The 15997-nt window shown below is 38.8% G+C and overlaps 1 gene segment (V, D, J or C); it reads right to left on the reverse strand.

The window, feature by feature from the left end:
- Window positions 1-5632: 5632 nt before the first annotated feature.
- LOC101361185 (immunoglobulin heavy variable 2-5-like) lies at window positions 5633-6129 on the reverse strand. The segment is given in 2 exon segments: window positions 5633-5990; window positions 6084-6129. Coding segments are annotated over 2 exon segments (404 nt in total).
- Between the last annotated feature and the right edge of the window lie 9868 nt (window positions 6130-15997).

The following is a 15997-nucleotide window of genomic DNA, read 5'->3' on the forward strand; positions in this document are numbered from 1 at the left end:
ATTATTATTATTTTTAATGCTGTTGGATTCCGCTGGTATTTTGTTGAAAATTATAGCATCTATATTTATAAAAAATCTCGAACTGTAGTTGTCTTTTTTTGTGATGTCCTTGGTTTTGGTACCAGGGTAATGCTGGCTTCATAGAAAGAGTAAGGGAAAATTCTTTTTGCCTCTATTTTTTGGAAGACTTTGAACAGAAATGGTGTCAGTTCTTTTCTAAATGTTTGATAGACTTCCCTAGTGAAGTATCTGGTCCTGGACTTAACTTTGTTGGGATGCTTTTTATTACTAATTCAATTTCTTTCTTCACTTGTTTGGATCTACTGAGATTTTTTACTTCCTTTTGAGTCAGTTTAGGAAGGTTATGTGTCTCTAAAAATTTGTCCTTTACATCAAAGTTATTAATTTTGTTGGAGTACAGTTGTTTGTAATATTCTGCTATATTTTTTTTTAGATTGAGTCAGTTGTAATGTCTCTGCTTTCGTTTCTTATTTTTTTTTATTTCATCTTCTTTCTCTGTTTCAGTGTCAACCTAGTGAGAGGTTTGTTAATATTATTGATCTTTAAAGCAAAAAAACTAAACAAAACAACAACTTCTGGATTTATTGATTCTGTATTTCTGTCCTCTATTTCATTTGTTTCTGCTTTAGTCATTTTTTTTTTCTTTTCTTCTTGTAGCTTTAGATTTAGTTTGCATCTTTCTGGTATTCTCTGCTTTCAGCCAGAATCCATCTGACATCTGCAATGATATCCCTCATTCCATGTCCTCTTCTGAAGCTGGCTTGCATTTCAAGCTGAAGATTTAGACTATTTATTTGAACATTTCTTCTTTTTTAATAATTTCTTCCTTCTCTCCTTCTGTTTATTTTCCCTAAGTATTTTTTTAGTGGTTATCACTAATATTACATTGAATAACTTACAATTGCAGGCAGTTATTTCAGCTTTCTGTCATTAAAAACAAGTGACATACAACATCAACACACTAAAACTACTCTTGTTTTGCTCATCCTTACTCCCTTTCTGTTATTGAGTCTCCAGTTACATCACTGTAGATCCTACACCCAACAGGTTTAATTTGTATTTATTTTTTGTGCACTTGGGTAAAGTTATAATTATTTTCCTTCAATGCTTTATACATGTCATGCCATTGTCTTCTTATTTCCAGGGTTTCTGAGGAGAAATTCACACTAATTCTTATGAAGGACCCCTGATATGCTGTATTGTGCTTTTCTATTGTTGCTTTCAGGATTCTCTCCTTTTCTTTGGTTTTCAAGAATTTTCTTACAATATGTTGTGGCATATATCTGTTCATATTCCTTCTGCTTGGAGTCCAGCTAGCTTCCTGAATTTGCAGGTTCATTTCCTTATTTACTTTGATATATTCTCTGTGATTATCTCTTAGAATATTATTTCTATGTCTTTTTCATTATCATTTTGTTCTGTAATTCCAAAAATCCTAATGTTGGATTTTTTAATTGAATCCCATAGTTTCATTTGGCTTTGTTCACTTTTCTGTTTTTTTTTTTTCTCTTGTTTCTCTTAAAACATGATAAGTTCAATTACTTTGTCTTTTAGTTCTCTCATTCTATCTTCTATCTTTTAAAATCCATTGTTGAATTTTTCTCTTGAATTTTCTAATTCAATTATTTTATTTGTCAATCCCAGTATTTCTCTTAGGTATATTTTATGTTTTCAGTCTTCTTATTGAGTTTCCCAATTTGCTCCTCCTTTTATTTCCTAATCTCCATTAGTTTGTTTTTCGTGTGTTCTTTGACTTCTTTAACATTGTTGTCTCGGAGGTCTTCTATTTTTTCTAACTAACCAGGTCTCCACTGGAGAAATTTCTGTTTCTTCATATTTTTATTTTGATTGGGTCATCTTCTCCTGTGATCTTGTATGTTTTATAATTTTTTTGTTTAGCATAGTCTTTCTAATATCTTACTGTGATAATCTGAAACTCAGAATTTTCTGTATTTCCAGGAATTCTTATTATCCTTTATACCCTAATTCCACCTTATTCCCCTAAATTCCAATAGGGGGTACTCTGGCCCTTTGGTTCTTCCAGTGCTGACTCCGTCTGAGGCATTTTGTTGTTGTTTTAGGCATTTTGTAAAATTTTAAGTTTCTTAGTGCTGACTCTGGGTGGTTTTCCCCAAGGTGACTGACCATATAGGTGTGTGACATTTTCTCTGAGATCTGTAGGTTGAGTGTTTTCTTTCATAGATGATTTCAACACTGTGGCAAGTTTCCTTTGCATTTACCTGTGGGAGTGCAAAGCAGTTTTTTCTCTGTGGCTGATTGTGCAGGCTTAAGACTTTTCTTCTGGCCAGTGGAAATAGTGAGGCACGGTTTTCCTGAGACAGGGTGGGGATAGTGCTTTATGTCCTTACTAAACTGGTAATTCTGTGCAAGCTTTCCAGTAGTGCCTCATTGTTTTGTTGGGAGCCAGTTGATTTCTGTTGGCTAGCCTATCTGATGTACTTTTCTCTTCCTGATCTAAGGATGGATCCTACAGCTCTTCTGTGGCTCTGGTCCTAATGTTAACCTCTATTCGATCTCAGGCTGACTCAGTAGCACTCACTTCCAGCTGTTCAGCTTCCCTGCCCCTCCACAAATGGCCACTTGGGCTTTCCTGCTGCATGCTCTTGAATTCTCACAGCCAATGTGCACCACTTTAATCTCCGCGCTCTTTTCCAAGTTTCCAGAATTTCAAATAGTTACTGTGTGTTGTGCCGATATGTCACCGTCTCTCAGTTCTATCCTGAGGAGAAGACATCACCACCATTTTTGTATGACCTTTCCAAGGCTATTTCCATAATACATCTGAGTCTGTGTGTATGTCCTCAGTGTACATGCCATCCTGGGTTCTTTGTTCAGGGATGTTCCCTGTCCATGTCCCAAAACGTTGTTTGAGCACCAGGTAAGATGCTGGCAGTCAGCAAAGCTGTCTTTCCACCATCCAGCACTATCTCTCCTGTTTCAGGTTTCACATCAGTTCTCCAATACTTCAACTACTGTCCAGAGTTTTAAAATATTGACCTTAACTTTTATTTTTTGTTCATTGGCTTAGATGTAGGGAGGTATAGGGGAACAAATGCTTATGCTACCTTCTTGTCCTTCCTCTCCTATTGGTTGATTTTTAGTAATTTCATATCATTTGCAATTTCTCTGAAGACCTTGATTTTCCTAGTCTTACACCGTGTGGTTTTCTAACTTGTTGATCTCTGTTAATAAAGATGCATTTTTTTTTTATTTTGTATAAAATGAATATTCTTTTTCATGTTATTTTTCCTAAACTTTTATCAATTCGGTTTTTGTGCACAAATGTGAACTTGAAGTTTCATAAAGGATGCTTTGCACTATCCTTTTTTTTTTTTTTTTGCCAGATTTCTACTCCGATTTAATAAGACAGGTTTCTTTGTGCAAAACTTAGGTGTCTCCTTTCTAAGGAGCCAGGGTTCTTACTTATCTTAGTTCATTGTGGATTCTCTGGGAACATATTTCTCTCCTGGACCTAAGATTTGTTGTTGCTGGGTGTCATCAAGTGATTTCCTACTCATAGTGACCCTATGTACAACAGAATGAAACACTTCCCAGCTCTGTGTTATCACAATCATTATGCTGAGCCCATTTTCACATCCACTGTGTCTATCTGTCTCCTTGAGAGACTGCCTCTTTGTCACTGATCTTCTGCTTTACTTAGCGTGATATCCTTCTCCAGGGACTGGTCCAACATATGTGAGACAAAGTCTCCTCATCCTTGCTTCTTATGAGAATTCTGGCTGTAATTCTTCCGAGACAGATTTGTTTTTTCTTCTGGCAGTCCACTGTATATTCAATATTCTTCACCAACATCATAATTCAAAGACACCAATTATTCTTTGGTCTTCCTTATTCATTGTCCAGCTTTTGCATGCATAAGAGGTGATTAAAAACACCACTGCTTGAGTCAGGCACACCTTAGTTCTTAAAGTGATACGTTTGCTTTTAACACTTTAAAGAGGTATTTTTTGTAGCAGATTTGCCCAATGCAATGGGTTATTTGATGTCTTGACTGCTGCTTCCATGGGTTTTGATTTCAGATCCAAGTGAAATGAAATCCCTGACAACTTCAATCTTTACTCCATTTTTCATGATGTTGCTTATTGGCCCAGTTGTGTGGATTTTTGTTTTCTTTACGTTGAGGTATAATCCGTATTGAAGGCTGAGGTCTTTGATCTTCATCAGTAAGTGCTTCAAGTTCTCTTCACTTTCTGAAGGCAAGGTTGTGTCATCTGCATAATGCAGGTTGTTAATGAGTCTTCTTCCAATCCTGATGCCCCGTTCTTCTTCATATAGTTCAGCTTCTCAGATTATTTGCTCAGCATACAGATTGAATAAGTATGGTGAAAGGATAAGACCCTGGCACATACCTTTCTTGACTTAAACCATGCAGTACCCCTTGTGCTATTAACGACTTCCTCTTGGTCTATGTACATGTTCCTCATGAGCACAAGTAAGTGTTCTGGAATTCTCATTTTTCTCAATGTTATCCATATTTTTTATGATCTACACAGTCTAATTCCTTTGCATAGTCAATAAAACACAGGCAAACATCTTTCTGGTATTCTCTGCTTTCAGCCATGATCCATCTGACATCTGCAGTGATATCCCTTGTTCCAAGTCCTCTCCTGAATCCAGTTTGAATTTCTGGCCGTTCCCTGTCAATGTACTGCTACAACTGCTTTTGAGTGATCTTCAGCAAAATTTTACTTGCGTATGATATCATTGATATTGTTCAATAATTTCTGCATTCTTTTGATCATTTTTTATTGGAATGGTTACAAATATGGATTTTTTCCAGTCATTTGGCCAGGTAGTTATCTTCCAAATTTTTTGGCATAGACAAGTGAACACTTCAAGCACTGCATCACCGTAACAAAAAGAATTGGTTGACGTTCAACCATTTCAGGAGGTAGGGTATAATCATGAACCAATGGTACTGAAGGAGAGGTCCACGCTGCACTGAAAGCATTGGTGAAAAGCAGGGTTCCAGGAATTGATGGGTTACTAATTGAGATGTTTCAACAAATGGACCTAAGATTTACCGGTTACAATTCCCACATGAAAGCTTATATAATTCATTTAGAGCATCACCACTGTGAGACACACCAAGATTATCATACATTTAATCTGCTTTATCATTTTATAATATTATTTTATTTGATCACCTTTTCTGCTATATTTTTCTTATTACAAGAGAGGTTGATGTCTATATTTATGTATGTTTTTATAACATTTTATCTCCCATATCTCTCTATATTTATATGAAACATTTCAATAAAGTTATATAATGTTATTATCTGTATTCTTCCACTTTCAGTGATCTGAGACCATATAACAGGCTGCATCTCATAAGTGATCCATCAGGCATATGGAACTGAAACCTGTCATATTGAGACTTTTTGGAGAACAGAAACAAAAGTCTCATTTGTATTCACCCCTAACAGAGAGCATGAGTCTTCTTTATAGAGGAAATAAAGGAAGACAGTGCTCTGAGACTGCTGGGTGGAGAAAGGAAACGGCAGAGTCTGACAGGAAATGCCTTCTCCACCACACTTTTCTACGTAGACGGGGATCACATCTAAGAGAATCAGCTCAGATTTTTGAACAGAAGTTTCCCTGGGCTGTGTCTCCATGAACTTCTTGCACAGTAATATGGGGCTGTATCTACAGGGTCCATGTTGGTCATAGTTAGAAACACCAGATTTTTGGAGGTGTCTTTGAAAGTTGTGAGCTGTATCTCCAGAGATGGGCTGAACACTTATCATCCTCCCAATATATAATTGCAAGCACCTCCAGTGCCTTCCCTGGAGGTTGATGGATTAAGCCTACACCCGTACCACTAGTGTTCAGTAATAATCCAGAGAAAGTGTAGGTCAGCGATAGGGTCTGGGTTGGTTTCATCAGCACAGGACCAGACTCCTTCAGGGTGTTCTGGGAAAGAACCCCTGTGGAGAAAGCACAAGAAAAAGGGGATGCTAGTTCACATAGGTAACAGAATGCTTTTCATCCAGACATGATTGCCTGACCAGAGCACTCACATGAAGGGATGGTCAGCAGCAGGAGAGTGGTGCAAAACATGCTCATGGTGGAACAGGAGTCACTGATGTGAGACTAGGGTACAGCTTTTCAACCCAGGAGAGGGTGGGACTTGTGGAGATTTGCATTCCCTTTAAACAGGTCCTGACCCTATAGAGGAAAGCCTGGTGACTTAGTGGTTAAGAGCTATGGCTGCTAACCAAATGGTCGACAGTTATAATCCACCAGATGCTCCTTGGAAACTCTATGGGGCAATTCTACTCTGTCCTAAAGTGTTGCTATGAGTCGGAATCAACTCGACGGCAATGGGTTTCATTTCTCTTTTTTTTTTTTTTTAACCCTATAGAGTCAAAAATGCAGTAGATGAGCAAATAACTGATGAAGGAGTAGTGAGCCTTAGGTGTGGGCTTCCATACACCCTTCTCTCTGAGGGCAACATGAGTATTGAAAGTCCAGGATCTCAGAACACAAAGTCCTTGGAAGTGCAAGATGCAGTGAAAGTTTCGAGGCTCTGGTTAAAACATATTGCATCATCTCTTTGAATGTTTGCTGAAGGACTTTTGCCCTTGTGATTACTGTTCCAGAGTAGTAAGGCTAGATATCAAGACAGATGTGTGTTGTTTTTGCCATCAAGAAGCACAGAGGTGTATGATGTGAGGAGAGTGGAGGTTATTCCAAAATACTCTTTTAGCCTCTCTTTAATAAAAATTTGTTAGATGGGAGGTAGTCAAAACACAGATAATTTAAATTTACTGTGTAAACAATCCATTACCAACCAGTGTCACTCCTTGTGTGTACTCCTGAGTCAGTCTGCATTCAAGCCAGTATTTTTGTGGGAATAGTCAATAGGTAACACGCTTTGTGATTTTCCCAATAAGCCTTTATGAGAGACAGATGACTGTCTTGTCACATGTCTCCTTCTCGTTCCATATTGGAGTAAATGTATTAGGCAGCTGGAGGGCTCCCAGGGAAACAATTTTCTGACAGCAAGTCCTCACCCAGCCACTCTCTGCACCTGCACTAGAATTATTTCCCGTGCTTGTAGTGGCCTGGAGAGTTCCTCAAGCCCATATTTTCTTCACTGTTACATACAACAATGTGCAGAAATTGAACATTTTTTAGAACCATTCAGTTCTCTATAAGCACCTCCATGCTGACCTTTCTGAGCTCTGTAACTTTGTGGAACTAATCATTTTGAACATCATCTGTAAAATAAAATGATTGCCTGCCTTGTAGTGTTCTGAGTCCATAGTTATGCAGTTATTTCAAGACTTGTGGTTTACACATTGGCTCTATTGATGAGGTTTTGATTGCCAGCAGCAGAAAAGTATAATTAGAGGTATTTATTAGTTTATTTAACATACACAGCCCTCTTTTAGTCAGAGAAGAGGCTAGGAGGAGGTCTAGGACACAAAGAAAATGGGGTTGTGGAATTAGACCACATCCTTGATTTCTTCTTCACTGTACTTAGAAACACTCAGCTCCAATTGACTTTCCCCAACCTTAGGCTCAATTAATGATTCAGAATCACGGGAAGGTTAATTTTGACATAAATTTGATTACGAACTCAATTTTATGATAGGGAATAATATGTTTATTATATTTCCTACTAGACGTCACTGCATGGGAAACCTGACTTCCACAAAGAAAAACAGATGCTATTATCTATAGTTGGAGGGATGATAGATGTAAAGCAAAAGCGTCATTACCCCTGCAATCTGCCCTTCCCATAGTATATGCACATGCACACACATACATACATACTCACACACATATGCAATGACCCATAAACATATACTTTCTCTGTTTCTATTTTTAAATAATGCTCCATCTGATAACATGTAGATGACATATACACTACAGAAATATCACATTCAACTCTTGTAAAGGGAAAACTTCATTCACCTACTTAGGCACCACAGAGGTCCACACTTTTGAGTGATCACCAAGCTACAGTTAGTTTTCATGGATTGCATGGCAATATTCTGTAATGCTAGGACTTAATAATACCTCAAACACCACCAGAATACTGAATCTATAATAAAATGATGGCTTAGTGTTTTTAACCTTGTTTACATTCTTTCTTTTGCCCACAAGATTCAAAAAATGGAACATAGAGGAATGCACTCACAGGGTCACCAGGTGTAGCAGGTGGTGTTCGCGCACATCATCCACAAACGGCCTGTGTCCAGCCATTACCAGAGATGATGGGGTTAGATCCATCCACACTGAGTTTAATCAATACTTTTATCAGACAGAGGACGTAGCTAATCTCTCCTGGAATCATCATGGGAAGAGGGGTAGTGGAGTAGTCAAACACTGTGTGTTGAACTGTGTAGTGCACACAGATGTGTAAAACAGCTAAATTTAACTGAATTTTACACATCCATTTGTGCATTTAGATGAGTTAATCACCAGTGAAGGCAATAAAAAAAATGCAAAGGAATGACATAAAACTTGAATTCCGAGTTATCAGGCAGATGGTTGCAGCATCTGAATTTGTTTTTTCATTGGGAAAGTTATGAAGTAATACTAAAGCCCTTCTTTTCTTAAGGCACACTAGAAGAAATGGGATAAAATACCTTTATAAAAACATATACACACATACACACATTAATGTATATGTATTACAATGCACTTAGTAACATACACACTAATGCAAACACACACTAACACAGAGATTCACATAATATTTTCTCATTAATACACACGCTGACATACACATGTGTACTAAGGCACACTAACACACATTATTGTATACAGTAACGCACACACATTAGTACACATACACTAACAAACATACAATACACACCCACACTAATACAGAAACATACATTAGCACACAGATTGACACACAGAGAATCACACACACTAAAACACACTGGTGTTATAACAAAGAAATGAACATTAGCACACATGCTATTACACACAGAACAACACACACACTAACCCACACAATAATGCATGCAGATTAATACACACAAACATACATAAAATAACATGCAAAAGCACTCATACACACATATTCAGTTACAAGAATGAGGAGGTCTATGGAAAACATATTTTCTGTGCAGGAAAAGGAAATTCTATCAAGTTAATTTAAGAACTCCTTCCCTAGGTTCCTTTGCATATCCTCATAAGATACGCCCTGTGATCCATGGGTCCTGAGTGCCCCCTGCAGCCAAGCCTTCTCTCTGCAGGAGGTATGTGTCTGGGCTTTCACTGTCTTTGCCTCACTCTGTCTTTCATACAGTAATAGGCAATCTTGTCCACAGCTGTCACAGAGCTCAGGTGCTGGGAGAACTGGTCTTTGGATATGTCTCTAGAGAAGCAAAGTCTTCTCTAGAAGGACGGGCTGAGTTGTGTTTGACCATTTAACTTGAAATGAGCTCTGTAGGTGCAGTAGGTAGAAGAACACATGTCCAGTCCAGGGGACATAGGGCAGGAAGGGTTGTGAGCACAGTGGATGCACTTTAAGATAAAGAATAAATGTGCCCTGTCTCTTCCAACCTGTATATCAATATTAACATTTCAGTTAACCTCCTCCATCCCCCATTTCCTTATTCATTCATTCATACATTCATATATTCATGTATTTACATAATATCTCCATGTTAAAATGATTTCCACTACTTTAAGAGAAAAATATGAATGTTCCTTGGTAATAGAGGTGCCTTATGAATGATTTGCAGAAGGGCCAAGATCACCATAGACAAAGGGAAATACTCTATCCCAGGAACCAGTTTATATCGAAAAATCATTTGAAAGTTGCCCTCCTGAGTTTACATGTCACTGAATCTTGGAATGGTGGCTGAAGTCCTACAAGTAAATAGTGGTAGAAAGCACAGCACAAGACTGTCCCTCCTCACTTTGTGACACTGATGATTTGTGCTCACGCATCTAAGCTTCTGTCTGAAAAGACATAAATTAGAAATCACAGAAATAACTTATAACTGAATTTGATAGTAAGGACCCAGTATTTTTAGATACTATTATTACTGTAATTAGTGTGATAATCACCCCCTTGGAACCCTAGATGTCCTCTGTAAGCTGTCATCTCTGACCACCAGAATTACACAAGGAACATCTGCTCGGGTCCTGCCCTGGCCTGTGACACCTGTGCGACTAGGGCAGCCCAACCCAACAAAAGCCAGTGTCTTCACCAGTACATTGATGGGTTTAGATCCACATATCACTTACAATCCCTTTCATCCATATCATGCCGTAAACAGAGCCTTCAATGCAGCACATTTCCAACTGGCTACTCAATATTAGTCAAGTGAATTAAACAATAAACATTCACCATGCTTGAATGTAGGCAATAGGAAAGTCACCAGAAGTAGGATGAGTTGAACCCTCTGGATAGGATCTAGAAAAGTGGGTTGACCTAAGGTGCCACTGTGGTCCCATTACTCACTAACGGGTCTCTGAAGCCTGAGTTTTCACAGAGGCAGTAGTGTTAATCCTGGTCTTCAGGGTATAATGTACCAGGAGAGACACATATTTAAAAATTTTGCTCTCAGAGGAAAATAAATTATGTAGGATATGTGTTTATTGGCATAGATTGGTTCCTAGGGTCTTCCCATCACCAGGAAAGAAGACAGTTGTAGGTCACCAGAGGTAAAAAGAGACTGTAACACTTGTAGATATTATTAAAGGCAACTATGTGCTTATTATATATCCCTAGTAGATATCACTGAATGGAAAAGGGTGATTTTCAGAAAGAAAACAAAGTGATATTATTCAAAGTTGGAGGGATGAAGACACAAAGCAAATGTATCATTTCACATTTGGCTTTGTCTTCCCACAGTGTATATGCATATGCACATGCACACGCACACACACGCACACACACACGCAAAGATCCATACACATACACTTTCACATATCTTCTTTTTTTTTGTCTGAGAAATTATAGCTGATTCATGTACCATAGAAGTGTCACATTGAAATCTTCTGCAAAAGAAAGACTTCATTTAGTTGCTGAGAAAAAAAGAATTCACAACTTTTGAGTGATGACCTAGTTAGAGCTAATTTTCCTATCCTCTCCTGCTGCCCAACATGTGTAATCCATGGAAATATTGTATAATATTTATATTTAATATTACCTCAAATATCACCAGCATACTGTGTCTACAATAAAATAAAGTTTCAGTTATCATTTCTAGCCTTATTTACATTCTCTCTTTTTCTCACAAGAGTCAAAGAATGGAGTATAGAGAGAGTATAGAGAGAGACACTCACACCAGGTGTAGCAGGTGGTGCTCACAAATATCATCCACATATGGACTATGTCCCAGCCATTACCAGAGGTGATGGGTGAGGTTCATCCATCCTGAGTTTGAGCGATTCTTTTATTAGGTCTAAGACCTGCCTGATTGCTCCTGGAATCAGGATGAGGAGAGTATGTGGGGTGGTCAAACACTGAGAGGGGCTCTGTGTTTTGAACAGTGCGGTGCACACAGATATGTACAGATAGCTAAAATTAATTGAAGTTTACACATAAATTTCTGCACTTCAGATGAAAAAGTTACATAGAAGCTAATCATAAAGTTAGAACTCAGAATTAATCAGGCTGATTTTTGTACCGTCTTAGATTTTTTTTCGAAAATTGGAATGACTGAAGAAACATGAAGGCCTTTCTCTTATTCAAGTCATGCCAGAAGAAATGGGATAGAAGACACAAAAACGTACACACACATACACGCACATTAATGCATACACATTACCATGCACACAGTAACATACACACTAATGCAAACACACACTAACACAGAAACTCACATAATAGTTGCACACTAACACTCACACTGACATACACATGCATACTAAGGTACATTAATGCAAATTCTAACACACACACTAACACATACACTAATGCACACTCATTAGCGTATTTGCATACAATAACAAACATACATACAATACACATCCACACTAACACAGAAATATACACATACATTAGCATACAGACTAACACACACACTAAAACAAATTGTCATAACAATCAAAGAAACATAGACATTAGCACACGTGCTATCACACACAGGATAACACACTCTAACCTACACAATAATTCAAGTACATTTACATACACAAACCTACATACATAGAGTAATATGCACAACCACACACGCACAAAAACACATACACAATTACAAGAATGGGACGATAAGTGGGAAAGATATTTTATGTGTAAGAAGAGGATATATTAAGCTGATTTAAGAACTCCTTCCCTAGGCTCCTGTGCATTTTCTCTCGAGAAGAGACTTGTGATCCGTGGTTCCTGAGTGCCCCCTGCAGCCCTGCCCACTCACTGCAGGGTGGTTTGTGTCTGGGCTCCCACTGCCTTTCCCTCACTGTGTCTTTCACTCAGTAATATGCAACCATGTCCACCTCAGTCACAGAGCTCAGCTCCTGGCAGAGCAAGTGTTTGGACGTGTCTCTAGAGAAGTAGAGTCTTCTCTGGAAGGACAGGCTAAGGTATGTTCTACCACTTAACTTGTAGTGAGCTCTGTAGGTGCACTGGACAGAAAAGCAGATGCCAGTCCAGGGTTGTGAGCTGTGTGAATGTACTTTGTGACTAAGAAGAAAAAGGATTCTGTCTCTTCCAACTTTTGTATCAATATTCACATTTGAATTAACCCCTCTCACCACCTTTCTCTCATTCATTCATTAATTCACACACTGATGTATTCATATATTCATGTATTTACAAAATTCCTCCATGTTAAAATGATTTCCACTACTTTAAAGGAAATAATATGAATCATTCTTGGCAATAGAGCTACCTTCTGAATGATTTGCAAAAGGGGAAAATTCACCATGGACAGAGGGAAACATTCTGTCCCAGGGGGCAATTTATATTGAAAAAATCATCTGAAAGCTGCCTTCGGGAGGTTATGTGTCACTGATTCCTGGGATTGTGGCTGAAGTCCTACAAGTATCTAGTGGCGAAAAGCACAGCACAGCTCTGTCCCTCTTCACTGTGAGAACCTGATGATTTGGTCTCACCCCTCTGAGCTTCAGTCTGGAAAGACATAAAATGGGAATCATGGAAGTTACTTTTGTGTGACATTTATGGTAGGGATTCAGTGCTGTTAGATATTGATATCATTATCATTAATGTTATAACCAGACCCCGGGAACTGTAGACTGAGCCCTGGTGAGTACTACAGTGGTTAAGCACTTGCTGCTTACTGAAAGGTTAGTAGTTCAAACCCACCAACTGCTCCATAGGAGAAGTTTACTTCTGTAAATACCACAGCCTTGGAAACCCTATGGGGAAGGTCTATTCTGTCGTATAGGGTTGTCATGAGTTGGAATCAACTCAACAGCAACTAGTTAATGGGGTAACCATAGATGACCTTAGTGAATCCTCATCTCTGTCCACCAGGATTGTACAAGGAACTCCTGCTCCTGTCCTGACCTGACCTGTCACACCTGTGAAACTGGAACAGGTGAACCTACCCTCCTCCCAGTGCCCTCACCTGTACATTGCTGTATTTAGATACACAGGTTAATTACAATCCATTTCCCCTGTATCAATCCATAAAGAGAGCTTTCAATACACCGCATTTCCATCTGGTTATTCAATAGTAGTCAAATAAATTAAAAAAAAAAAAATCTCTATACCTGAATGTAGGCAACAAGAAAGTCATCTGGAAGTAGGATGAGCTGATTAACAGGACAAATCTGGATATTCCGGGTAGGACCTGGAAAAGTGGGCTGACCTGCTGTGGGACTGTGGAGGAGAAGAGATAGCATCTGACATCCAGATCCAGATGGCCCTATTTTTCACCAGCGGGTCTCTGGAACCTGAGTTTTCACTAGCAGAAATAATGTCTGTCCTAGTCTTTAGGGGATGATGTACCAGGAGCAATACTGATATAAAAATTTTCTCTCAGAGGAAAAAAAAAAAATATATATATATATATGAAGTGAATATATGTTTATGTGGGTGTGGATAGTTTCCTAGGGTCTTGCCATCCCAGGACAAAAGAAGGTATTAGGTCACTGTGACTAAAAGAGCTTGTGACTTATGTAGAGATCATTAAAGACAACTATAACTGATGTCAATGAGTTATGGTGGTGCAGTGTTTAAGCACTCAGCTGCTAACCAAAAGGTTGGCAGTGTGAACCCACCAGCTGCTCTATGGGAGAAAGATTTGGCAATCTGCTTCTGTAAAGACTTACAGCATTGGAAACACTATGGGGAAGTTAAACTCAGTCCTGTAGGGTGCTAAAGAGCCCTGGTGGAGCAATGGTTAACAGCTCCTCAGCTATCCAAAAGGTCAGCAGTTCAAATCAACAAGCCCCTCCTTGGAAGCCCTATAGGGGCAGCTCTTCTCTGTCCTATAGGGTCACTATGAGCCGAATCAACTCGAAGGCAATGGGTTATAGAGTGCTATGAGTTGGAATCAACTCTAAGGCAATGGGTTATACCTGTGCCTAGGTTGTATTAAAATTATTGTGAGAGACCTAGCAGAAGGAAGTAATTTATGAATAAAAAAAAATATATAGAATAAAGACTTAAGTGAGATGCTTTTGAAGGTTAACACTGATGAACCTACTGAGAGGAACCAGACATCATGACCAGAGGAAGAATAAAGTTTGGGGTGAGTTTTATTTTGAGGATCTGGTAGATCTGATTGATGTGTATTTTCTCCCTGTAAGTAGTTAACGAAAGAAAATAAGAATGGAAACTGAACTTTGGGAATGCAAAGGATAGATATCTGGAGAGAATTATGAGTCATTGATGGAGTCATTGTAAAACACTGAAGGCTGAACTATACAGAGATGCATACCAGTGTTCCAAGGTAATGTTCAGATCAGTTGAATTCGTTGTTAATGAATAGTTATAGCCAAGCAGAAAGGAGAGATGACCTGTTGGAGCTTTCCTTGTGGTTCAGAAGAGAATTTGAGAGAAAATGTTCCCTCTCCTTATCCAACCCATTGTCATAGCTGAATGTGACCCTTGGAACTGTTGTCACTATGTACATACATGATGGGTGTCAACCAGAGAGTAAAGTGGACATGCTGGGTGTGTCAGAGATGAAATTGCAAAACAAAACTACATGGTACGTGCATCATTGATTTAACCAAGCTTGGAGGCACTCACATCAGAGCTTCTTATTTGATTAGATTCTGAATACCCTCATTGATTCTGCACTTCAACTTGCCTTATCTTCACTTATGCCTGGGAGAGCCACACATGATAATGGTTCAATACTGCTTCACAGAAAAAATAAAATAAAACTCAGCAATCCAGCTGAGTTCGTAATGAGTCAGTGGTGAGCAGAGAATAGAAAAGAGAAGTAAGTGCATACCAAGGTTGACATCAGAGAGGAGGAGCCCTCATTGGCGAGATCAGGGATGGAGAGACTGACATGATTACGTGGCCTAGAGTGAGATCTCATGGACGAGAGATGCAAGGTTAGATGTCCCTAGGGAAGAGGAAGTACAATAGGCACATCACTAGCATGGAGAATGTGGTTGAGGCAGCAGGTGAGATGAACAGAAGTCAACTGGAATCATCAATGAAGGTGGCAGATCTTAGGGGTTAAGGAAAATATCAGGAGCTAAGTTCCAAGTCATGAAATCATCAGGGAAACTTTGGAGAGAAGTGATGAGAGAAAACTGGTGAGGCTCAGGTGTATAGCTGCATGACATAAGCCAGAAACACGTTTTGTACTATTATGAGACTGTGAGATAATTCGTTTGGTGCTAATTGAGGTACAATGAGGAAACGAACTCTACCTCTTCCTTCTTAGTCATGGGACAGGTTAGCATAATTACCTGGGAGCAAGTTGGGCGATTATTGTGTGAACCTGTAAAGGAATCTGAATATAGTAATAAGAAACGAAGATTAAAAGTCACAGAAACGGCCCCCAGAAAGCACAAATATAAGTGTTGT

This window comes from Trichechus manatus, unplaced genomic scaffold (genome assembly GCF_000243295.1).
Source record: "Trichechus manatus latirostris isolate Lorelei unplaced genomic scaffold, TriManLat1.0 scaffold00053, whole genome shotgun sequence".
NCBI lineage: Eukaryota > Metazoa > Chordata > Mammalia > Sirenia > Trichechidae > Trichechus > Trichechus manatus.